Source organism: Pan troglodytes, chromosome 10 (assembly GCF_028858775.2).
Source record: "Pan troglodytes isolate AG18354 chromosome 10, NHGRI_mPanTro3-v2.0_pri, whole genome shotgun sequence".
NCBI classification, from domain to species: Eukaryota; Metazoa; Chordata; class Mammalia; order Primates; family Hominidae; genus Pan; species Pan troglodytes.
In genome coordinates this window covers 87,481,142-87,508,021 of record NC_072408.2, presented here as the reverse complement: position 1 = coordinate 87,508,021, position 26,880 = coordinate 87,481,142, and the positions used below count along the sequence as shown (strand labels likewise).

Below are 26,880 nucleotides of genomic sequence, written 5' to 3'. Positions count from 1 at the left end.
TTAACCAAGTGCAGGAAACTCTGTTCCAAGGATCTTCTGTAAAGTCAAAGTAATAGCAGTACCTCTCTCATCTGTTGTAGGATTATGAGTTAATATTTAAATACTAAGAATGGCTCATTTATGTTGCTTTTGTTCTCATTGTTGTCAATATTTTCCCCAGCCAGAGCAAGGAAAGGCTGAAGAAACTATGGCTTTTGATGGAAGAAAAGGGTCTTTGAATTGACTAAGGAAGAAGAGACCTGGCATCTAGTGTTTATTTTGTGCCATTTTGGCTAAGCACTTCACATGTGTTATCTCAGTGAATCTTCACAACCTCAGGAGGAAACGGGACTAAGAATGAGCAGTGACTAGCCCTAGACAGTGGCAGCCTGGATTCCATCTAGGTAGCCAACCCCACACAGGCTCAGCTAAATCTCCCACCCACCTCTCCCAAACCTTTAAAAGAGATTGTATGTCAATGTCAGCTTCCACTATGAACCTTTCTGCATTTTAAATTTGTTTTAGAAGAAATCTGAATTTCCCATATACTCAGAAAACGCAGTGACTATTATCGCCAGGAAGAGGCCTTCCTTTCTGAGAGGAAAAAGGGGCAAGATACAGCTCTGTACCTCCAGGGGGCACTGTCTGTGGTGCTATCTGGAACTTAGGTGCGCAACAAGAAGGTCCAGCCTTTGGAGGGTTAGGAAGGAAAGGGTGGGCTGGGAAATACTGAATCCGATTTGATTTTCACATCTGCTAACTGAAGACTAGCTGTTGGGGAGGAGGAGGAAAGGTAGAAGTTCAGGGGTGGGGGAAGGGAGTGAAGGTGCCACTTACAGAATCTAAGAGAGAAGTCGCAATTCAAAAGAAATGGCTTCCTCCTCTCATCTGCCTCACTTCCCACTGTGTTTCTTGGTGGTCGTTTCTTCCTGAGGTTACAGGATAAACAAACCTGGCACACGTTGTAAAATCCGCATGGTGAGGAGCTCCTGGGGCTTCTAGCTTCTTTGGGGCTTTGCTGTTTGGCCCGGCTAAGAGGTTGCATGTGTGTTGTTGTTGTCTTTTGCCCTCAACCATTGAAACCTTCCCTCACTTGAAGCCGCCCTGCCTTCAAAGCAGCCCACCCCACCTCCAGAGACAGATTGCCCATTTCTTTTATCTTTCGTATATGGAAAACAAACCCAAGCCAAACGAGGCCTTGAGGATATTCCAGTCTGCTAGGGACCAGTCTAGTTCAAGAAAACTGGGGAGGGGGCCCGAGATCCGGCCCTGAGGATGCCGGATGCAGCCCCGGGAACTCCAGATCCACACTTCAGGACAAGAGCGGCCTGGGAAGGCTAAGAGGGAAGGCCGTTTGGGGGTAAATCCGCTGAAGATCTTTTTGGGAAATGAGCACAGTTTTGGTGTGGTAATTTCTTGCAACCATATTTTCCTAGATTGAAAATTCCATTGTTAACTTTGGGTAAGTAAATCTCACCCAGATCTCCAGGTATAGGAGTGTAAAACCAGACGGAAAAAGATGCTGATAAAAGGAAAAATGACATTTTTCTTCTGGGCACTATTCACTTCCAATGACAAGTGTGAGGTCTACGAGAGAGAGAACAGTATCCAGTTTAATTCAGACTAAGGAAAGCCAAATTTCCTTTCAATTGGCATGTAAGGAAACACCCAAATAAATGGGCTTGTGTGGTGTCTAAATTAAAATATGGCTCCTCTTTATTTTTGTACACATGCCTCCAAACATATTTTTCCAGTTCCATCAAATTAGGACCAACTTTGTTCATATAGAAACTTCTTTTTAATATTACAATACCAGGATCCTCGCACATTTTATATACATCATTCCACATTTAAAATATATTTTAGGTTTACATAAAAAAAGAAAGTGCTAAACTATTTACAAAAATACATTAAATACCCCTAACTTTAAATGCAACTTTCCCACTTTAGACAGGAATGAACTTCTTTTGAACATGGCACAAAAGGATCACCGTAATAAAAGTTAATATAGTATAAAACCAACCAAAACAAAATGAGGCTAGACCTAAGCCACTCGCAGTTCCAAAAAAATAAAAGCCCAAAGCCGAAAGGCTTTTTCATTTGAGCGTGCACAACAGTTTTCGCAATTTTCGCAAAGTTTCTTTGTGAATGTGTCTCCCTCCCTTTCACCAACTTTTCGGTCTGGGTTCCTAAATGTTAATGTAATGTGACCTAATCTAAAGGATTAGGCCAGGAAGGGTCGGTGGGATCTTCCTGCTGCGTGGAGAAGGTCTCAAGCGCAGGCTCAGTTACTTCTCCACCACTTCCTCCACGCAGGGGAGTTTGCGTTCCTCCGAGGAAATACTGTCCACGATGGAAGAAAGGCATCGAAGGCTACTCGAGGCTGACGAATCAATACTTGCTCCTCCTGAGCGAAAAAACAAACACACAAACATAGCACCCAAAGAAGGAACACGAAGCAGCTCCGCGCCCCGCGCGAGGCCGCTTTGGCAGCGAGGAAAGGCCTGGTCCCGGCGCGCAAAGAGCGCCCTTTTCGCAAGGCGCGTCCCTGCTCTCGCTTCGAGCCCTCTCGGCCCAAGCATCCTATCCACCTCCCGGATTTTCTCTGGTGCGGCCCAGAGCCCTTTTACTTTACCTTCCTTAGCCGTTATCACGAGCCCCCTGGAATGATCGGAAACACTTGGCCACTGGGAGCTGCAGGTGCGCAGGAAATCCGCACCCTCAAGCTGGAGGGAAAACCAAGGCAGCGGCAGATTAGGAAAGAAACATCGGTTCCGGGGTTGGGGTGGGGTGGGGGGCGGCTTTCCTGCTTCCTCGGGCCGGGTACGCATTTCCTGCCTATTGCAAGCACCCGGTCTTCTTGGGTCACTGGGGGTTCATTAGAGACGGAGCGGGAGGGGCGGGCGAGAAAGGGGGAAGGGAAAAAAGACCAAGCAGCTGGAGGTTAAGGCCCCGCGGAAGGCGTTTAATCAGCCTTTGCATTTCCCTGCCCCGGCAGCATCTAGGCTTACATTTTCTTGTTTGGGTCTGTAGCTGAAGGGGTCCACCCCCAGCTCCTGCATCTTCTCCTGCTGATCCAGCCGGTGCAGCAGGTCCTGCAGCCGCTCAATATAGCTGATGGCGCTCCGCAGAATCTCCACCTTGGGCAGCCTCTGGTTGGGGTTGGCCACAGTTCGCCGCTTCAGTGCCTCGAAGGCCTCGTTGATTTTCTTTAGCCTCCTCCTTTCGCGCAGGGTGGCGGCTTTTCGCCGGTCAGTGGGAGCAGATTTTCTCTTGCAGGTCTTGCAAGCCCAGATCAGACACTGGCCGGGGCAGTGTGGAGGCTGCAGGCCCGGGGGCGGCAGGACATGTTCCTCTCCGCTGCTGTCGCTCCCCGCTTCCGGGGGCATTTGGTCCTGGCAGGGGGACAAGGTACCATCACTCCCTGGATACAAAGGAGAGCCTTCTGCCACTTCTAATGGCTGCAGAGTAACATTTTCCCCATCCAAGTAGAAGAAATAGGAGCCAGTTTCAAAAAGGTCCATCATCATGTTCTCCTCCTTGGCCTCTGACTCGATCTGAACTGGGTGATGGACTCAAAAACCCAGAGGAACCACCCAGATGGCATTTAATTAGTGCAGTGACATAAGTCGACCCAGCTTTATATATAGTAGCTCCTGAAACTCAATCCAACTTTTAGCTGTCATGGAGCATCAGTCTCCCAATGTGATTGCAGCTAGTGCTCTCTAGAACATCTAGTTTGAAAGAAAACTGAGAAGTGTCACCTCCCAGAGTGTTGTGACAATCTATGTGCAGACCAGGTTACACAGAGAGAATCACATAACTTAAACAAAGCATTGAACCCTTCCATTTTGGGCAGTTTAGATACTAACCTGCTTACAGGACAACTTCAAAACAACTGGGGATTAACATTGCCCTATTCCCCTCCCCCTGCGCTCATCTGAATTCTAAGTATAGACCCATGATGAAAGATTTCAAAGGCAATAGCCATTGCTCCAAAATAGCCGGGTTAATATTTGCAGAGTGGTTCAGCTCCTTTCTCTCTTCTGCCTCTCAAAAAGATGCTATTCCTGTGATTAAAACCATTACAGTGCTTCAAAGGTTATACATGACTTTCAGGCTTCAACCTCAATAGAAGCAGGTAAATCTCTTTCCTCTCTTTTACTAAGGCTGCAAGATGATTTGGGAAATGGAGGGGGTTGCTGAAGGGTGCTCACATCCCATGATACTGGATGAAATGATTCTCTGGGTCCTTCCATAGAGACCGTCCTTGACTATCTTTTTTTTTTTTTTTTCCTTTGGGGAGAGGGGCAACCAGGATCTGAATTCTGTACCCTTCCATTTGTGGAGCAGTATTACATATGAGGTAGGGAGTGGGATAGAGGATGGGGTTACAATACATGTAGTAACTCCTCCTTAAAAATAGTTTTAGTGAAAACAAGACTCACACCACAGCTACTTGATATTTCAGCATTTACTTGTGGCCCCCTCCAAGGTGCCTCTCTTATGATTCCAGTTCTGCACACTGTGTGCTCACCACTTTTTCTTTTGCATTCTCACTATCCATTGACTCCAAATAAGTTGTTTGATAGGATTTAAGTGAGAAAGGTTAGCAACCAAGGCACGAGCAAGGAAACAGCATTTTTTAAATTGCAGCTGGCCCATGGTCCACAAGACACATGTATTGTTCTTCGGGAGACAGTACAATATGAAGGTCAAGTGCGGGGGCCCTAGATTCCAAAGAACTATCAAGTCCTAGCAAGGTTAATTTCTATGTATATATCCATGGGTAAGTACTAGATCTTGATGTCTTCAAGATGATAGTGGTTTCCTTACAGTTTTAGTGAGGATTCAATCAAATGATACCATGCATGTGAAACACATAGCACATAGCTGCTTGATGAACAGTAGTTATCATTTGTAGTATAAAGCCATTTTAGGGCAAAGACTCATTCCTATGAATGAAATAAAGCATAGCTGTTGGAGAGGTTTTTCTTTTTCTTCCCTCCCTCTGTTTTGTTGTTCTTTCCCTTCCTTTCACCTTTCCTCCTAGAGCTCTAGAAAGACTTCCTAGCTGTAACTGGCCTTCGGGATGACAGTCGACCTTGGTTTTGGTCTTTATAGTCAGTGCCTCAAAAACTATGTGGAAACATAAAATCTTATTGCTCTACCCCAAGCAGTAATGATTATAAGCTGTGTTCTTTATGACTTTATTTTAAAAAATGAGTAGAGTGAAGATAATGCAGGAAATCAACTGTCAGATAATTTAGAAATTAGCTAATCAAGTGGCCTATTCTAGAAGATGATTCTTCACGGTTTCTATTGAGCCACAGACTGGATGTTAAGCTTTGATATTTTTGGCTGTTTTTACTCCTTATCAAGTTTAATACTATTCTTAGATTTTTGGAATGGTAAGAAGCAGAGAGAAGAGTTACAAGAGGCCAATACTTCTTCTGTGACTTTTTTTTTCTATTTTCGCCAGTTTCTTGGTTGCTCAAGTCAGCAATTAAAACTGCAGATTGAAAGTTTCAGCAACTCAGGGTATAATCTAACATCTATTATAGAAAATTAGCTTGTGCTCTTAACCACACTTTATGTTGTCTCTTGTAAATGTGAAGACAATTTGAAAAGTTAACTAAGATTATTGTGATAAAAATCATTAAGAACATTAAGATAAAAATGACTAATTTTTTTATTCAGCATTTATTGGGTACCTACTAAGTGCCAGATAGTGTCCTAGGTGCTAAGGATAAAGCATTAAAAAAAATCTCTCTTCTCATGGAGTCTGAATCTAAAGAGGTGAGTTAAATTAACAGACCAAATGGGAGAAATAGTCTTGGAATTGGGATGGGGAAGGCCTAGATTATAGTCTTTTGGGGCCTGTGAGGATTTAATGAACCCTACTATCTCAAATTCTCAGATGTTTAATCCATAACATTGGCATAATGACAAAAGATGTCCATATTTATAGGATGTTATAAAAATTAAACTTTTAAAAACATGAAACCCACCTCAAAAATGTAGCATCCTCTCTAAAAGTACTTTTATTATTGGAATTAGTATGTTCAGAGAAAAATAAGGGAGAAAAATATCACTACTAAGCAATTTTGAAGCCTGGGTGAAGAAATACATTTAAGGTGTTACCATTCTTAGACTTGACACTGATTTTAAGAGGTATCAGATAGATGTTAGAGAGCCTTCACATCATGAACCCGCTAAAAAATATGGAAGTTCGCCTTTTCCTTTTTCTGTTTCTTTCATTCAAGTGTCACCACTGGAGAAAGAGCCAGTTTAGAAATGTAGAAAGAGAATTATTTTTTAAAAAAAGTACATAAAGCTTTGGGGTGCAGATCAGGAGCAACTTCTTAGGCAAGGGTGGCTTTTATTGGTATAAAGTCAACTTTCACCTATTGAATTCTTCCTTATTAAATTATGAATCCCCTTTTCCAACACGCTCTAGACCTCAGACCAGTAAAATTAGTGGGAGTGTTTACCTTGGTTTAAACAGATTTTTCCCCTTTTTTGTGGTTGTTTTGGGAGTTGAGGGCAGGAGGTGGGAGGAGAAAACAAGGAAATGCCAGCTTGGGAAATAATCACCCTTTATTAGATTAGGTCAATGGGAAAATACGCACTGATGCCAAACTTCTAACTAGTGAACTCTTGGAACTCAAACTGTTTACAAAATATGAGATGCCTGTAATTGCAATTATATCACTTCTCAGTAGAACTTGGAGACACAGACCTTGACAAGTGGTCAAATCAGTTTTACATAAACTGCAATCCTTCAAGCTTTAAATAGTCCAAATATTTTTTTAATTATGGAAAAAGTAAATGATAATAGGGGAATAATAATATTATCATTAATAAAATCACTCCAAGGGGACTAGACTTCATTCATCATAAAATCTGAAACTAGATTAGTGACAGGATGGGAAGTTTTCCTGTAGTTTACCACCCTGTTGTTCTTACTTCATGCTTATTCATTTGCAAATGATTTTTTTTCCCCCAAAAAAAGCCTGAGTGCCTCCCAATTCTTTTCTGTGGGAAGAAGTGGGAAGGAAAGTATTATGGCTAGCTCACATCAGTGGATTTTAGCTATGAGCCTTTGGAAAGGTTGCATATATGGTAGAAAGAGAAGAGACCTTTGGGGAAAGACAGAATCTGTGTTCTAGCCATTCTTAAGTATGTGTTTCTAGCCACAGTTTTATTAGAGATCAAAAAGCATATACATTACACATATCATAGGCTTTCTTTTCACACTAAATTAAATAATACATTTTGAGCCCATGGTATGAAATATGCACTCAGCAAATATTAATTCTCCTACTCAATTTGTAAGGCCTCTGATGGAAAGAATCATAGTGAATTCACTGAAAAACCTAGATTTGGTGAGAAAGATCTTTCTGAAAAATTTGGGGATTTGTGTTAATCAAGGTGAAAATATTGAAACTAGTCGCTCTAGTAACAGAGCTTAATGTATTTATACCCTCATTAAATTTCCAGTTTACTGGGGAACAAGATACTAATTAAAAGTCACACAAATGAATAACCGAGTTAGGAACTTTGAAAGAAAGGAATGTAGTTCTCTAAGAGTGTGTAACAGTAAAGTCACTCCTGAACAGGAAGCTTGAGAAAAGGATGGTTTGGGAACAGAAGTTCCTGAGGTATTGTGGTGGCATTTCTAGGGAACAAAGTTCAAGCTTTTTGAAAAGCCTTTGGAAAGTAACAGGATGATGGTGACAGTCAGAAGAAGCTCAAGGAAGAAATAGACACAGATGACTGTCAGAGACTAGGGAAGAGATTTGTGTGGGTGATAGCTGGGGGATTTGGCTACATAGTCAGATTCAAAGAAAGCAGTTTCAGCCACAGCTGATAAAGCAGAACTGAGGGCCGGATAGATGATGATTATACTCTTTCAACTATGAAAAATAGAAGAAAGAAAAGGGTATAGAAGAAAGGAGAGAAGAGAGAGAGGAGAGAAACAGAGTGAACAGAACGCAGGCTAGCCCTCAGGACGAAGGGTCACCCAGCAAGGGCAGAGAGTAGCCATAAAGAATAGAAGGTAAAGGAGGAGCCCGCTGACTGAAAGGCAAAACTCAGAAGAGGCAGATTAGTGCTTTCAATTTGTGGCAGCTAAATGAGTAACATGAGCTCCTGCACCTGTAATTTACCTAATCGGCAGACAGTTTGTGCCCAGAGATTCCCAAACGCTGTGGTAAAAATAGTTTTGCACTTAGACCTACAGAACATCTGAGTCACTTCAGAGAACCTGGGGGAGGGGCATAAACCAAGCAGAGGAAAAGGAAAGATATTAAAGGCGAATCTTCTGCAATCTCCAGTAAGTGGCAGTGAGAAGTTATGCGTAGAAATGGGGCTGGACCTAGATTAGGAAGGGCTTCGGTTTCCAGGCCCACCATGGAGCACCCTTTTAAAAGCAGCACCAAGGAAATGAGTCTAGAACAAGCGAAGGGGGAACGAACGAGGCTGCTCTTCAGATAATTCAAGAAACACATTTTTGCTCTTTGCTCTCACTCCTGATTCCAAAAACCTGTATTCAGTTATGTACTAGCTGCAAAACAACACTTAAGAAGGCTGCTATTCATTTCTTAATTCTCAGGCATAATTTTCAGGGAAGGTGACAATGAATGCTTTTCTCCCTGAGAAACACATATTCCTCAGTGCAAAACATGAAGCCTTCTTCATAATTCTGCACCTCCGTCCCCCCGCTTTTATTCAGATTTCTGAATTTAAGATTAAAATTTGGAAACCATTAGAATTTTTTCCAGGTTAAGTATTCTTTCCTGGTGAGGGGCCAACTGGCATAGGTTTGCTTAGGACTGAGCAGGTACCCAGGAGGCCAGATTTTCAGTGCTAAAACTGGGGAAATCCTGGTCAAGTCAGAATGAGTTTGTCATTCTATTTCCCAGAAAAAGCCCATAGAAACTGACATACATCTATTCATAAATAAGAACAATGTACAGAGTGCAGGATATATAAAGTATAGATTTTTTATTTAAAAATTTACTGTGATTATAAATATGGGTTTTGATATTAGACAAAGTTCTAGGCCCAGCTCTACTACTTGCTAATCATTTGACATCGGACATGTTTTATAATTTTTCTAAGCTTTAATTAACTAGTCTATAAAATAGAAATAACATTACTTTATAATATTGTTTTAAAGGTTAAATAATGTCAATAAAATCCAATATACAGTATCTAGCACATAAACAACATTCAATACAAATTATTTCAGCTATGATTGAAGGAAAAAAAAATCATCCATTCCTTGTCGCTTCAATAAATCAAACCCTACTTTTTTGTTTTCTATATGAACAAAATTTTACATAATGTCATATGATAGAATGCAAATTTTGTTACTTTTTATTTAAATATAAGTACAATATAATATTATGTATATATTGCCTTTTTCAAAGAAAATATTATATAAACATTTTATGATGCTAATACAACTAATATTTTAAATGTTCAAAATCCAAAATATATGGAATGATTTTCCTATGATGTTTAATTCTTTTAAAAATGCAATGAATCATGATATTCAGATGACCCCAATTATAGTGGTGCTTGGTGTTACTAGCTTGCTAAGATAAACAAATGTCTCTAGTATAGTATGGTTAGCCAAGTATTTTGTTACTGTCCTCCAACTGGCTGGTTATGACATATTGCCCAAAATGTTTGGTGCTTTAATGGCTGTGTCAGGGTCTACCGTGACAGATAGCCACCACTGTACAAACACATTTATTCCATAAAGTTTCCCTACCAGTTTGGAAGAAAAAGTTGTTTAATCAGATATTCACTTACATCTCACGTTTTTTTTGAAAGTCCAGACATTTTTGTCTGTGGATAATACATGTTAGTTTTTAGGTTAGTGAGTGATAGAAAGTTATAATGTGTTTAAATTGCATATAATCTGGAGCTTTTTAAAGTACAGGCATTACATGTTCAACATGTCACTGGTCATATAAAATTAATCATATTAAATTTTATCTTCCCTGATTTTATATGATTTGGGCTAAGTGTTGTCATATTAGAAAAGACTGTCTGTGAATTTTACAATATTAGTATGGCCTTTTTATTAAGCCATTTAAATAGATTTTTTTCACTTTCTTGTAGTTCAGTATAAGCTATCGCGAGATTTATGCTGCTTCTTTTGTAGCAATATAATGTTCAAGAATTGGTGCTTCCAAAAGAAAAGAATAAAAAGTAGTAATATATATAAGTTTTTTATTTTGTAAAATTGTAGCCATTGTTCAACTCTGAAAAAAAATAAGTTGCAGGCCCTTATATGTTGAAGTACTTTAAGTAAATGATCTCTTTACATCTTCACAATATCTTACCAAGTGTATAATATAATTGATTTCATTTTAAAAATACAGAAAGCAAAGCAAAGATAAGTTAATCTATTTGCCCAAGATTGCATGCTATATACTTAAACCTGGTTCATATGGCACTGATTCATATAATTAAAGAGAAGCTTTTCTTCTGAATCTCCTGACAGCGACCAAAAGAATAGTCTTCTAGGAGCTACCTACCTTCCAGGAGCTTTGAGTGTTTATTTGGGAAACTTCAGGCTAACTTCTGTTTTTTTGTTTCTTTTTTGTTTTGTTTTGTTTTGTTTTCAGTCACATGTCCAAAAGAGGCATGTTGGTAACTGATGGCTGAGATTTGGACCTACGTATTGTCCCATTAGCAAATAATGACACAATGGTATTTTCCACGTACACTACTACATACAGGCAGCCTGTCTCAGAGGTCACAAAATAGATGTTCAAGTGAAGATACTCAAAACACATGGTCTGATTCATTATTTTAAAACACACAGTGAGAAGCAAAAGGAAAAAGATGGAATAATTTAGTGCACTATTGTAGGGTAAATGTGGAGAAAACACATTTTCCAAATACTAAGTTACACAATGCTCTTATATCCTGTCTTTCTCTTTTCCCCAATTAGTCGGCTCCACTTACAGTAATAACAAGGACTAGGGTTGAGAGCGAGCAAGGGATCTTAGCAGGTAGAAGGTGTCTACAACCAATACACAGATCCTGTGAACAACTAGCCATATCTAACTCTCATGGATAGGACAGTCTTTTCCAATTGGACATCACATGTTTTGAGGATATTATGCTCACTTGAAATTACTGAGGTGTCTAACTATTGAGAAGGCTAAATGTAAATGTGGTTGATAGAGATAAAGAGAAAAATAAAAGCAAATACTGATCTTACCTATTTCTACAAAGGAGCACATGGAAAAAGGCATTCTAGGATCTTTTGGAAGAGAAATTTTATTTTCTTAGTCTCCCATTAGATATGCTGAAACAAATTACATTTTGATATAATGATTTTTGCTATATTTGGTTTATTAATATAAATTATACTGAAGTTTAGCAAATTATTTTATGTAAGCCATTTATAAAGAAAGCCTTTATTAAGAAATACCTTTCACATAAAGTATTCCTAAGATAGAGATGGAATACACTTGAAATTTTCAATTTGTGTTAATTATGCTTTTAGTGAGATTTAATAATCAAAAATTTAAAAAAAACTACTACTTATTTATTAGTTGACAGAATAGAGAGAATTTAGTTTTAAATGGGATTACAACTGAAAGAGGCTGAAACAAAACAACTTGGTTCGTTAACATATTTTAAACTCACTTAGAAATAAGTTAGCTTGGGCTTGAAAGGGTCTTTTCTTTCTCAAAATGATGGGCACAGTTTGGTCCAAGAATTACCACATAAGCTGAGTGTAGAATTCCTTTCTAAATTTGTTTCCAAGAAAATAGATGATCATATGCTGTTGGAGATCAACAAAATAAGGTGCTTCCATGACGCATAGTAAAGCATTCTTTTCTGTGAAACGCTTTAATGTGAACTGTGACAAGCATGACTCCTATGATGGATATTTGGTGAGGTACGACGTTCTTATTATGCAAACAAGAGCTTATTAACATGGTTTCCTCAACTCCACTTCTCACTTCCAAATCCTCTAGGAATTGACACCAACTGTCCATTTTGACACTTGTTCATTAATTTTCTTTCAATAGAACTATTCTCTTCGCTCAGCTGTTGTAGCAATTTAAGATTTTACATACTTTTCTGATATGGCTCTTTGTTGGACATTCCTTCTGTGTTCAGAGGACCAAATAACACCAGAGTTCTAATGTATGTCACAAAGTCCTTAGTTCAGTTCACCACTTGTTCCATTACCCAATCTCATAAAAGGGAACTTCAGCTCGACCTCTTAAAAAGTGAAAAGAGCAAAATCAATTAGTTCTATCAAGACTTAATGGTCATGACAGCAATAAATCCATGCCAGTGCCTCCTTTCCTAACCTGAATCTTTTCACACACCTGCCAGTAGATTCCTGGTTATAAGTTGCTTACAGAAAATCTTTTTTTTTCTATTAGTAGGCGTGTGTGCACACATGTGTGAGTACACTCATATCACAGCCATGACTGGAAGCACTAACAGATCACAGGCAACAGATAATGATTATTTATTCCTTTGTGAAATATGCTCGACTTTGCAAATTTTTATTCGTGATCAGAAAGCACCCTCGTTTTGAGGATTAAAGGGCATAAAAATGAATAATATAAGGAATGGCTGCAGATGTGTCTAATATTTGTTTTGTAATAAAATAAAGTTGGACCGTGCAGTGGTATGATTTCTCCATGGCACAATACGCTCTTTTCTTGTGTCAGTTTTTGTTTGGGTTTAGTGAGAAACATCACATCACAAAGAAACAATGCAAGAATCAAGAGTTGCTTTGCACTTTACCGATCTGTCGTGCTGTTCCTGGAAACGTTTATATTTGAGGCTTGCCAAAAGACAGCAATTGTTTTGTGGTTGCTATGATTAAAAATGATATAAGTGTAATAACTGATGCTTGATAGTTTTGATATTCTTTTACTATTTTGTTCAGATTCATTCATATGCTTTAGTCTTTTAGATTTTGAATTATGTTACGATGCAGTAGCACTAAGAACATATGCTGCTTTTTAAAAAGAATGAACTCTTTTCCAGATATTAATTCTTTAATCTTAGGTATATGATTCTAAAATACCTAGACTTCTTATGTTTCCATACTTTATTTTTACTTCTTTGAGGATTTGGTATTCTAAATAGTTTCTAAATCTCTAATAGCAGAAATTTTTCTTTAATCTTATCCATGTCAATTTACCAAAAAGCTTATATTTTTCTGACTTTGAAGAAAATCCCAGACTTCTCAATGAATAAGTTATCTTTTGAAGATCAAAGTGATTATTAAAATCAGCTTTTGGATATATGATAATATTGTAATACTATTTTTGGCAGTGGTAAGTTACTTAAAGAGTTTTATAAGTACATCATCATAGCAATAACCTCAGATACAGGGAAAAATGAAGTATGATCTTATAAAATCTTATAAGATTAGCATGAAATTGTTCTGAGGGTGCAGTAATTTAGATGTGCCTTCGGAAGTGCAGAGCAAGACCTTTATAAGGCTCTGGGACTCTGGGACTTTGAATAGTCTATTAAAGACAAATAATGGAGAAAGAAAGAAACAGAATGAGAGAAAGAAGAGGAGAGTAAAAGAAGGAGGAAGAGGGAGAGTGTGGGGGAGAGAGGGAAAAGCTATAAGGGGGAAAGTGGGATTGTGAAGCCATTCTGAGTTCAGAATTGACCACTAGACGTCTATTAAAATCAACTCTTTAAAAAAATCACAGGGTTTTCAAAATCAATGCATACTCTGGAATTATTTAAAATGCTTAAAATACTGGGTTGACACAGAAGGCTTTAGGGTAAAGTACATCTCCTTGTTAATGATTTGCTTCTTTGGGAATACAATTTGGTAGAAAAGTTAGCACATAAGTCACAGAAAGCTTGGAAGTTCCTGATGTTGTTTCCTACATTTTTCTACTTCAAAATTCAGTCTGTAAGGAAATATTCATAAGGAGGCTATTTGTGGAGTGTGGATCGTCAAACTATATTCACTTTTCATAGCTTGTATTGATTATAGTATCTGATTTTATGTTTACATATATCCTAGCACTTATCACATTGCCTTATAGTGCTTATTGTTCATATCACCCATTACATAGGGCAGGAAATATGCAATAATCAATATAGATTGCAGAAGACTATCTGTTCTAAAATAGATACTATGTAATTTTTGTGAGTGATTGAGTGAAAGTGGTAATAACTGTCAAAACCTTCTATCATCTATGATAATGTCTTGAAATGGCATTTTTTATTCTTGGAATTTTAAATTTCTATTTCTATTTGGTATTTGCTTAAATTTTATTGGTGTTTTGCCCAAAAGATGCATATTTAAATCAATGCAAGACATAATGCTCATTTACTGTCTTTGAAAATAATTCCGCCAAAACTTTTGTTTTGGTAGAAGTTCCTGAAACCTCTATGGGACCAGAAGTTCTCTACTCAAAATACATTTTGTAACAAGACATTTTTTTTTTCTGTAGCTAAAATTGCTAAGCTTTTGACACAAGTCTAGCTGTCACAACCAAATTTTAGTACACCAGTCAGACCTTCATGCTATGGTTACTTAGATGAGTATGATTATTTATTGACTGTGTATTTTAAAAGCAGTGGTGGGCTACTTGTTCCTAGTCACCTTGCTCCTGAGTACCTGGGCATCTTTGATGTCCTTGGTCTCTGTGTCAATAAGTCATTATTTCATCTAGCTGGGCTCATAAGTGTAAGGGTCTCAAGACATGTGGTTATTTACCTTTGCTCACTCTTCAAAACAGTCATCAGAAGCTAATCTGTGTTGCTACCTTGTCACCTCCCAAACCTTGCTGGTTCAGAGTTTGATGGGAACCTGAAGATAGTCAGAACAATATGGAACCCCACGTGGAAAACTAATCCTTACCTCTTCTTTTTGTATCCTTCACATTTTTTCTTTACAAAGCTGTTGATTTGTAATAATAAAAATATTTTAGTTTACCTTAAAATAATTTTGTAAAACACTTTTTAGTCCAGTACATCTTCATTTTTAAAAAATGGTATCTTAAGTGTTACATACTGGGTAGCTCATTTATGAGAGGCCTGTGAAATGATCACATTAGCCTATATAGTGTGATGGACATAATCAGGACTCAAGATTTATTAAGTAATAATCCTATGATCAATTGTATCAGAAACCCTGGGGGAACTTGTTAAAATTTGGATTCCCAAGATCCACTGCAGCCCAACCGAACCAGAGTATTTCTGTAAATGCTAGTAGGGATTCTGATGAGATTAAATGTGTCCAGCCTAATGGTCCTTAAACCTGGCTGCACAATAGAATAACCTGGGAAATGGAAAATGATTAAAATGTGCAGCCACGGCTGAGAACTTTTGGCCTAGCACAATGCCCAACACCTATTTTATGTTCAATGATTGACAGATACAGTTAAGTTAGATAAAAGAAAAGCTAGCAAGTGATTAAAAACCCTTCTCTCATTCTAATATATGTCATGAAAAGAAGATTAATGAAATTTCCTATCTAAAATTATTTTTATTTCAAATGGGAATGAATCTTGGCTTTTAGTAAGCATAAATTTACCTTCAAATACACAGTTAAATGATTTTACATTAGTAGAAATAAGTATCATTTAAATTATATATCACTTTGGCCACTGTATGTAATACAACTTCTTTTCTTCCTTAAAGTTCTACTTTAAAACATGGGTTCTAGAATACAATGTCAAGAAGAAATAAAACTGTATCAAGGATTCAATTACTGTAAAATCCAAATTCTCATATGATGATAGAGGTGATAAACACCACCAGTATGTATTGAGTACTGTTAGCCAGTTATTATTTAAAGTTCTCAGATGTATTGACTTTTTGTTCACAATATCCCTAAGAGAGTTAATATCAGCCCCAGATCTTCATATTGTGCATTTAAAGTGAAAACAAACATACAGAAAAGAAATGCTAGGATAAATCATTTAGCCTCACATATAGTTTTATAAATAATTCTTTATTGGAATTAAATTTGCATAAACATCTCTCAAATTGTAATTTTATTTGCTTTAGAACATAAGGACCTTTTCTTGGTGTATAACCAGCTACCTTGATATACTATGAGAACTTAAGTACAAAGTATTCTATATCACTATAATGTCTACTGCTAGATTATGTGGCATATTGTTTAAAAATCAAGTAATAAGTTCCTGTTTGGTAGAGTTAGATTGTAGTCAGTATGCATACAGTTCATTAAAGTAAGTATGTAACATATTTCTTTATAGTTTCCCATGACAAATGAAATATTATTTCAAAAAAAATTTAAGGAAATTGAAAAAATAAGACTAATATAACATGTTTTTAAAAATAGTAATTCATTGTCTTAGAAAAGACTTCATAATCATGAAAAACTCAGCAAAACAAGCGTTTTCTTTCAACTGAGTTAATTTAGCCAATTTTTGAATGGACTCACTTATTTAATAGTTTCTTATAAATTTCATTTAATTCAAGCCCAGGCCTTAAAAGCAAAATAGTCATAATTCTAACCAATGCCATAAATCCCCCAATTATCTCACTAGGTATCTTCATGAAATCTTACATTTCTTTTAGTGACCATGACCAGAAAAAAAAGGATTGGAAACATCACTCCAAATTGTTAATAAGAGTTACCCTTAGGTACTAGAGTTTAACATGATATAATTTCATTTTACTTTTTAGATTTTTCTGTCATTTGTACAAATTGTATAATAATTTTATATTTTGTAATGAGAAAATAAAATAAATATTTGAGACAATAAAATAAAATCAGTAATTTAGGCACAAGTAGAAGAAGTGCATCTGGTGAATAAGACCAAATCTTAGTTTCTAGGACTGGGAAACAAGGCATGCACTACATTTACAGAAAGATTTTCTTGATGTTGATCTAAGAGTACTGAAGGAATATAATATTTTCCTGGATAAGGACTAAGTTCTTTCCAGAGTGAGGCTGAGCTTTCTGGTTAGATTGAGTTGCTTCTAAAATATAGAGATGAGGATGTTGGAGCAGGAAACCAGGTAGCTTGCTCCCAAAAATAAGCTTAAATTGCCTGGGAAATTCCATTATACAAATAAGGTCTGTTAAAAGATAAACTGAGACACTATACAAATTTTAGAGTTTATTTGGGCAAACAGTGGTACATAAATTTGGGAAACACCAAATTGAAGGATGTCTTGAGCTCTACTGAAGAAATCCAAGTGGAAGGCTTTTATAGTGTGACTGGGAAGCAAGAAATTGAAAATATTTGAGTGGTCACACTTATATAGTTGCTCTCTTTGGCCTGTTCCATTGCTGGCAGCTTCTGATTTGTTGAACTTTTTTTTTTTTTTTAATGATTCTGGCATTTACAATAAATGGCCCAACTTGTTTTGCTTATGTTTGCAGTCCAAGCAAGATTAAGGTTACTTTCAAGGCTAACTGGGTTTGTCTGCTTAGACATTTTTCAAACCTGGTTTTCATTTTATTTTATTTTATTTTATTTTATTTTAACAAGTCCTTCCTAATTATAACAGATTATATTATAGGCTACTTTTATTAAATTTGTTGTACTAGGAAGTAAGGCTACTCAAAGTAGTCTATTGACCTAAACTTTAGGTTTAGTTTCTTGATGCACATCTTTGAATTCTTATAAATTGTGGAGAAAATGTAAATATCTAACATTGGGGTTGGAGGATTCACTGGACATTAATTACCCTGAGAAGGGTGAAATTATTTATGGACTTTAAAGAGAAACAAGGCCTTGGGACATACTAAGATTTATTTTCTCCGTAATCCATTTTGATTACTAGTGATGAGGTTATATCTTACACGACTCCATTATTTTCCTTACCTACAATCATTTAGTTCCCTACCATCATTTACTTAATAACTTTTGTTTTTTCCATTGGTGGGTGATATTTCCTTACTATTAAAATCTTTTAACACAGACTGTGTTAGAAAAACCTGTGTGTTTCATTGAGGTCTTGGTTGCTTTCATTGAGATAAAGTATATTATCTCAATAATATACTTTTAACTTGTTTAGATAATAAACCATTTTAATACATGAAAGGGCAGTTCTCTTTTCATCATTTTTATTTTCTGAATTTTGAAATCCATTTCTCATTTATTCTTCCAGATGAACTTAACATTTTTTTTTTCAAATTTGGAACAATTAAATGTTACGAAGACTTTTAAATTGGCATACTAAACCTATGAAGTAATTGGAGAATAATGATGTTCTTTATAATAGGCCTCTCTTACTTAAAAAAATCATATTTTGCATTTCCTTATGTTATAGTATTCTTTAGAAATGCACTGTAAGTTTAGCCTCTCAATATTTTATAATAGTTTGGACACTGTCAGTGAACTAATTTTTCCTATTTTATCTTTCACTCATGTTAATTGACTACTTATGATTTTTATATATTTATTTTGCAGTCACGTGCATTAGAGAATTTCTTATTACTTATATATCTTTTTCAGTCTATTTATCTGTATTTTCTAGGTATGCAATATTTTTGTACCAAATAATGGGAATTTTGACTTATGTTATTTTTGTTTACTTTATTACTGCTTTGGTTAGATTAGTGGCAATACATTTTTGGTACCTGATTTTGATGATTCCCTGACTCTAAAATGTCTTTAGTACCCTAAATTACTTAAAACATTGAAAAATTCATTCATGTACTCACTCACTGAGTTACCATTTATTTAGTACTCTTAGGCACTGTAAACGATATTTATATATATATGTGTGTGTGTGTGTATATATATATTTCTATATATTCATATGCAGGATATGAGGGGCCATTGAAACCCACCTGGGTCTCTACTTTGCATATCACCCTGAGGAAGTGAGCCACCACTGAGTCTAGCTGGCGAGTAGAATCTTGCTCCCTGCTGACCTGCTTCCCTGCCACTTGGACCTGCCTAGTGCCAGTTCCTGGATTCTCTTTAGCCTTGCTTCACCTGCCTGTTATGATATGCTACCTCTTGCTAGTCTACTCTCATGTGTCCTAGCTGGGTTCACCATCTGTTGCTCATTACTGTACTCTCTGGACCTGGTGTCTGCCTCCATGCATGTGCACGTTGGCAACTGAATCCAGATCTGCCTCTGCATCTCTACCACCTGCTTCAGCCCTGTGGGATATCTTGTTCCAGCTTTCTTCTGAAACTGCCTTACCCTACCTTTTCAGTCTAATAAGTTTTGATGAGATCTTTTAAATAATATGTCAAACCCATTTCCATCTCCTTAAACAGTAAACATAATGTAATTGAAAGAGAAAAAAATGTTTTCTTAAAGATGCAGAGGCTGGTGTTGTAATATTTTTGTTTTATCCAGTGGCTATTGAAATATGTTGGATTTCAATAAATGGTCCCAAATTTTTAGGTTTTGAAGGTATATGTGTTGTTAATAAGGAAGTGTGTGTGTGTGTGTGTGTGTGTGTGTGTGTGTGTGTTTGCGCACAAAATAAGGATATAAGCCATCAATTTTGCTGTTTCTGGACTGCCATGACCTGGAAAACCAAGTTTGTTGAAGTATTTATAATGTAAGAAAAAAAGACTGTTGATGAACTACTTTTTAATAAGTTGCCCAATTATACAGAATTCTTTTTTGTTGGCTTCAGTTGTTTAAAGGGTTTTTACACACTATCAAGTTCCTGGTGACATTCTGGATAACTGATAATCCTGAGCAAATGATACATTAATCACTGTATGCCAGTTTTCCCTGCTCTTTCACCTTCATTTATCTTTGATCTACAAGTGTTTGTTTGTTCCCTGACTGCAAAGATATTTTAGCATGCGTGAATTGGTAGGAAAATACACTGTCACACAGACATTATTTTACTTCTGCTAAGGCAAACTGTCAATTGAACATATTTCTTTAAGTTTCTGTCATGAGTAAGATGTTATTTAAGTGTTACGTGGATAAAATTATGAGAATAACTTAGTCTTTGTTCACAACCAGTTGACAATCTAGTAAATGGAGAATGCCAGTGGATAAGAACCTGCAAAAACGCCTTCAGAATTCGGTTCTAAGAAAGGTCTTAGTTATTGAGGGAAATGTAGGAGCCAAAGCATGGTATTTGGGAACATGTAGGATGTGTTTTAGTAAGCAGCAAATATTCTGATTTGGTTTAGTTCTAGAAAAAAAGAATACTGTGGGAAGGTATTTTTAAAAAGTGAGTTTAATTCAATAGTCAATGAAGGGCTACTGAATAGATCAGTGAAATGATCAGAGCTGAGATTTAGACTTAAATCTCAGCGTTTCAGAGCTTTAGATTTAAATCTGGCAAGTGTAGAGTTGGAGCAAACAAACCATACAATTTGGTTTGGACCCAATGTATATTGGATGAGATAGTGAATAAGAGAAAGAGTATAGTACTAGACACCCAAATACAAAGGCTGGCACTATCACTGACTATATGACATGAATAACTTAATTTGCATAAAATAGCTATTACAGATACTATCCATAAGCTTCTGTTCTTGAAAGAGGGCATAGAGTTTATGTGTATGTACTACGTCCAAGTAGATAAGATTAGAGATATTATCATATATCTAGTGGTCTCCATGTAACATAGCAGGATATGGTGGCAAACACTACAGGCTCTGAAGCCAGACTTCCTGTGTTCAAGTCTAGGCTCTTTCATTTACTTAATGTATAATCTAGGGCAATTTATTTAACCTCTTTTTGCTTTGGTTTCCCTATCTGTAAAAGGCAGATAATAGCACCTAGTCCTATTATCCGAGAATTGTTATGCGGTTAATGAATTAATATTTGTAAAGCCCTTAGAAGAGTGCCCGGCACATGGTAATGATTCAATAAAGAAGATTATTATTAATTACAGTAAATAAAATTATTACAATTTTATATGTATCACAATTATTCATATCACAATTTTAAGTAAGTATAATCTTTAACACGTAAGTAGGTAAAACTTCTGATTTAATAGCCCAGGGAGTCAGTACTAATCCTGTTACTATTTACCAACTTTGTGAATGTAGTACACTCAGATTGATGAAACCAACTCTGTGTTCCAGTGGCAGAGTCCAGCAAGTGAATTCATCATATTTTTCAAGGCAGTTCATGGGGTTATAAATACTAAGTGAATAGGAGCATAATTAATTCTTTGGGAAGAACTTGGAGCATATCAAGTTTTAATGTTTAAAACGTTTAAAAGACTGATTGTTAGTGCTTCGGGAATGGAGTAAGCATATAACAGAAGTAAGTAAATATTTTTCTCAGTGTTGTACTCATTCAACCAGGAGAGCTTGAATTATTATTATTGTGAAAATAATCCATAAACACTTTATGTCATTTATTTTAATAAATCATTAAAATTTAAAATTACCTGTTTTTTTAATTATAAAATTCATCAAACAAAAAACTATAAAGCATAATACAATAAATATTTTACTCATTACTTAATTTTAGCAAATCTGACAATGTTGACAGATAGGCTTCAAATTTTAAAACAAAAATTTACGAATGCATTGGAAGCCCTTGTGTATCCCAATCTGATTCCATCACAATCTATCTCCATACCTGCATTGCTCCCTTGCCAGGGGAATCCATGATTCTGATGTGAATTTTTACATTCCCATTCATTCCCTTGATTTTATGTCTGTACTAAGATGGATGCATCCACAAAAAAATGTACTACCTGTTGTATTTTTAAAACATTATATAAATGGCATACAAATGTCTCAAAACTATTTTTTCATTATTTTTCTGTTTAGTAAATTGTATTGGTTTATAGTATACATAAAATAAAACAATCATTGTATGTATACAAGTTAAGGGATTTTACACATGAATATGCCTGTGTAAACAGCACTCCATTCAAGATAGAGAACACTTTCATCATTCCCAAAATGTTCCCTTTGGTCGACTAAATTCAGTTCCCCACTTATACCATACCCCAAGTAGTCATCATTTATTCAATTTCTATCACTATGGATTAGTTTGAACTATTCCAGAACTTCATAGAATGGATTCTTACAGTAGGTACTCTTTTGTGTCTGTCTTCTTTCACTCAGCGTATGTTTTTGAGAATTCTCTCTGCTCTTGTGTGTATTAGTAGTTTATTCCTATTTTATTGCCAATTTGTATTTCATTGCTCAAATAGACCACAACTTGTTTATCCACTCCAGTTGATTGTCATTTGGACCCTCTATTTTTGTCCGTTATGAATAAAGCTGCTAAGAACATTAATACAACTTCTTTTCTGAAAGTATATTTTAATTTCTCTTAGATACATGACTAGGAGTGGTAATGTTGGGTAGTATGGTAATAATGGTAGTATGTTTAACTTTACGAGAAACTGCCAAACTGTTTTCCAAGTGGATTGTACCATTTTATACTTCCAGTTCCAGCTGCTCCAAATCCTTACCAAGATGACTTGATATTTTGATAATTTTAATTTTAATCATCCCATTGGGTGTGTAATGGTATCTCATGATTTTAATTTGCATTTCCTTGATAACTAATGGTATTGAACATCTTTTGTATTGGTGCTAAATATCATTTGACATATTGGCTATCTGTGTGTGTGTGTGTTATACTTTGTAAATATACATATATTCTGGATATAAGTACCAGGACTTGTATCCTATTACATGTATTGTGAATATTTTCTCCTATTCTTCCAGCCTGTGGCTTGACTTTTCATCTCATTTATTTATTTACTTATTTATTTATTTAGAGATAGAGTCTCACTCAGTTGTTCAGGCTGGAGTGCAATGGCATGATCATAATTCACTGCAGCCTTGACCTCCTGGGTTCAAGAAGCAATCCTCCCACCTCAACCTCCCCAGTAGCTGGGATCACAGGCATGTGCCATCACACCTAGCTGATTTCTAAATTTTTTGTAGAGATGGGGTTTCCCTGTGTTGCCCACGCTGGTCTCAAATTCCTGGGCTCAATTGACCCTCTCACCTTGGCCTCCCAAAGTGCTGAGATTATAGGCATGAGAGACCATACCTGGCCTTATTTTCTTTTTTATTTTTATTTTATTTTATTTTATTTTATTTTATTTTATTTTATTTTCTTAACAGTGTCTTTTGAAGAGCAAGAAATTATACTTTGATGAAGGACAATTTATCAAGTTTTTCCTCGATGTTTTATTTTTGGTTTGTATTCTAAGAAATCTTTGCTTATTGAAAGTTCATGAAGAATTTTTCTTACTTTTATCCCCATAAGCTAAATAGTTTTAGCCTTTACATTTAGGTCTCAGATCCATTTCAATTTAATCCTTGTGGGTATTTGTATAAAGGTGATGATTCGTGATTTTTCGTATAGACATCTAGTTGTTCCAATACTGTTTTTGGAAAGACTATATGTTCCCTGTTGAATTATTTTATCATCTTTGTTGAAAACCAATTTACCATGTGTGTGCAAGTTTATTTTTGGACCTTTTTTTCTGTAAATGAATCTATAGATCTATAGTGTAAATCTTTCAATTTTGTTCTATTTTAAAGTGTTTAGTCACTTTAGGTCTTTTGCACCATATAAACTATAAAACTAGTTCATCAATTTCTTTAAAAAAGTCCTATGGAATTTTTATTGAGATTTCACCAAATCTGTAAATCAATATGAAGAGAATTAACATCTTAACAATATTGAGTTTTGAGTTTATGAAAATGAATTTTGGAGAAATTTATTTTAATCTTAATTCCCATCATTAATGTTTAGTGGCTTTTAAGTATATCGATCTTGCACATATTTTGTTAAATGTATCCTAAACTTTTCATGTTTGTGGATGCTTTTTTACAAATTTAATTTAATTTAATTTTAAGTTCTGGGATACCTGTGAGGACTTGCAGGTTTGTTACATAGGTAAGTGTGTGCTATGGTGGTTTGCTGCACCTACCAACCCATCACCTAGGTATTAAGCCCCTCATGCATTAGCTATTTATCCTGATGCTCTCCCTTCCCCCTGGATGCTATTGTTAATGGTATTTTTAACTGCAATATTCCAGTTGTTCATTACTAGTATGTAGAAGTAGATTTTTGTATCTTGACTTTATATCCTTTGACTCTTTTTTTAAAGCTACTTGTTATATCTAGTAGCTTTTTTGGTAGATTTCTTAAGATTTTTCTCATACATGATATATTTTTCTCTACTCACATAAGCAGTTTTATTTCTTCCTTTACACAATATATTCCATTCATTTCTTTTTCTTGCCTTATCATAAAGGCTAGAAACACCAGTAGAATGTTGAATACAAGTTGTGAGAGCAGGTATCCTTGACTTTTTCTTGATATTAGGGTGAAAACCTTCAATATTTCACCATTGAGCATAATATTAGCTCCAGCTTTTTTCGTAATTGCTTTTGGTCAGTTTGAGGAAGTGCTTTCAGCACTTTGAATGTGTCATTCTATTTTCAGTTGGTTTGCACTGTTTCTGAATAGTAGCCAGAATATTTTCTTTTCTGTCATCCGCAGAACAGGTATCTCTCTTCTTGGTTGCCTTTAAAATTGTTATCTTTATCAGTGACTTGCCTTGATTATGCAAGTAATTGATCATGATATGCCTTGGTATAGGGGTGTGTGTGTGTGGGTGTGTGTGTGTGTGTATGTGTGTGTGCTTATGCAGAAATTATTGTAGCTACAAAAGTGAGAGTAATGATAGTGTGTATGCATGCATGTGCACTTATCTGCCTAGATTTCTTTGAGATTCTTGAATCTATAGATTCATATTTTTCAAATAGAAATATTTGGACATTATTTGAAGTATTTTTTCTGCCCTCTTCCGCCCCTAGTTCTGTAATTTGATTACACTTATGATAAACAATGTGAATTGATCTCCCAGGTCACTGAGAATCTTTATTGTGTTTTCAGGCCTGTTTTCTCTCTATGCTTCAGTTTTAGATCATTTCTATTCCTGTTCTTTAAGTTTGCTGATTCGTTTCTTCTCCAGTGTCTAATTTGCTCTTAATTGCATCCAGTAGCATTCTGATTTCAGCTATTATGGGTTTTAGCTTTAGAAGTTTATTTTAATTGTTTGTAGTTTCCAGTAATATTTATATTTGTTTCCCCATTAACATATTTTAATAGCTATATTAAAAGTTCTTGTCTGCTAATTATATCCATTTTTATTTATATGTGTGTTTCTAATAATGGATCCTTCTCCTGGTTATGGGTTGCTTTTTTCTGCCTAGTAATTTTTAACTGAATATCGGGTATTGTGAATGTTACATTATTAAATGTATTTACTTGGTTTAATTTTATAAGGGCTGGGATTTTTCTTTTTCTGTAATGTAGTTTAATTTGATGTTTCAAAACTTTTTTAAAAATGTTTTGCTGGGAGAGTCTAGTTTATTGGAGCTTCTTTAGGGTTTCTGTTGAAATCCCAGGTGTTGTTCTCTACGCAAATTTCATTTAAGAATTTTCTGAAGTTTTGAATTTAGAAATTGATTCAATCAATTTAGAAATTGTTTTATAATATAGTTTTATAATATAGTCTTGAACCCTACTAATGTGGTCTATTTCTCCACTTAAAGGGGTGTTTTGGTTTGTCCGTCAATTCCATATTTTCTCCAAAAATGTTTCATGCACATAAATATCCTCTCTGCCTGCCAGTGAATAACTCACACATAATTTGGTCACAAATGAGATCTCATTATGTCATTAGATTTTCTCTATTGTACTTTTTCCAGCTTCTCAAGTAAATGCTTACTATGTTTATATTTGAGGATATATATTTTAGGCCTCTAAGCTTACCTTTATGTAACTTTATCAAAATTTTATAAAAGGTGCTTTGATATCATTCAATTCTGTTATATAGTTTTCATTGAGATTCTTCATATTAATCTGTGTGATATTTAGATATGTATTAATTTAGTTTCAAATATAGATTAAAATTATTTTTTTGTAAATGTTTTACTTAACTGTCTTGTAGTCAGATAAATGGCTATGTATGATACTGAGTCTGAAATTATTTTCAACTTCCTTTGTGACATAGGAAGCAGTCATTCTTTGTGACTGATCCATGAGAACGTCAAAAGAATACGTGTTCTTTTTTTAGGGTATAAGAATTTCTCTCCCTAGAGAAATATTAATTCATATGTGTAGATTTTCTAATTCATTTATTTTATTTTCATATCATTAATTTATCTTCCTGATCTAAAACTTCTATTATTTTACAGGTATGTCTAGTTTGTAATAAATACATTAAATTTCTTTGGTATATTTCAGTATTTTGAGGTTATATTTATCATCTATTAAATCATTTATTTTTACTTAAAACTGTAATTATCTTTTTTTAACCAAGAGATATATGAGTTTGAAATGAAGATATAAAAAAATTTAAAAGTGCTGTACTTCTTTTAAAAATATTATTTTTGCTTAGAAAAACTTTATTTGAATATTATAAAGATGAAAATTTAGAAAAATGCGGTTTATATAACAAGGAATTAGGTTGGAAATGCCTCAAAGTCAATAATCATATTTACTTTGTTTTCCTTTTTTAAAGTTAAAGGAAAAATACTGAATGTGAAATTCCACTAAAAACCAAGGAATAATTCCCTCTATTCCCACTAGGCTAATTTGAAACTAATCATTATGATTATAATTCTGTATTCTGTATATTTTTCAAGTGGCTGTGTGAATCAATAGGTCATATTTTTGGCATATTTGAATTCTTACAGAAAAAAACATCATAACTGCTATCAATATTGACACAGGAGCTAGAAAGAAATTATTTAGGCAAATAGGGAAGGTAAAAGAGTCCTTGGCAAGATTTCCCTTTTAATAAAAAGCAGCCCCCAGATTATTTCTTTTCTAACAAGGAGCAGCCTGAAAAAATCGAGCTGCAGACATAGATAAGCAAGCTGGAAGCATTTGTTCCAATAGATAAAGGCTACCTGGGGGCCAGGTATGTTGAACATGGAGGGTCTATCTTCC

The 26,880-nt window shown here is 35.4% G+C and overlaps 1 protein-coding gene and 1 long non-coding RNA gene across 2 annotated transcripts in view; one reads left to right on the top strand and one right to left on the bottom strand.

The window, feature by feature from the left end:
• Positions 1 to 1,673: 1,673 nt before the first annotated feature.
• MYF6 (myogenic factor 6) lies at positions 1,674 to 3,702 on the bottom strand. The gene is made up of 3 exons (XM_001164135.5): positions 2,991 to 3,702; positions 2,615 to 2,705; positions 1,674 to 2,386 (listed from the first exon to the last, which is right to left on the bottom strand). Exons 1-3 carry the CDS (start codon positions 3,507 to 3,509, stop codon positions 2,268 to 2,270), a joined length of 729 nt encoding a protein of 242 aa, XP_001164135.2. The 5' UTR covers positions 3,510 to 3,702; the 3' UTR covers positions 1,674 to 2,267.
• A 193-nt stretch (positions 3,703 to 3,895) lies between these two features.
• The window catches only part of LOC134807493 (uncharacterized), a 55,661-nt gene continuing 32,676 nt past the window's right edge, over positions 3,896 to 26,880 (top strand). The window contains exon 1 of the long non-coding RNA XR_010148092.1: positions 3,896 to 4,120. This is a non-coding gene — a long non-coding RNA (uncharacterized LOC134807493). The remainder of the gene's footprint in view (positions 4,121 to 26,880) is intronic.

What these genes read in the sequence shown, in the direction of transcription:
- MYF6 (XM_001164135.5), bottom strand. Translation starts at nt 3,509, where the DNA reads ATGATGATGGACCTTTTTGAAACTGGCTCCTATTTCTTCTACTTGGAT. An exon ending in ACAGACCCAAACAAGAAAAT is followed by an intron (nt 2,706 to 2,990) that starts GTAAGCCTAGAT and finishes TTTTCCCTCCAG; the next exon opens with CTTGAGGGTGCGGATTTCCT. An exon ending in CGTGATAACGGCTAAGGAAG is followed by an intron (nt 2,387 to 2,614) that starts GTAAAGTAAAAG and finishes TTTTTCGCTCAG; the next exon opens with GAGGAGCAAGTATTGATTCG.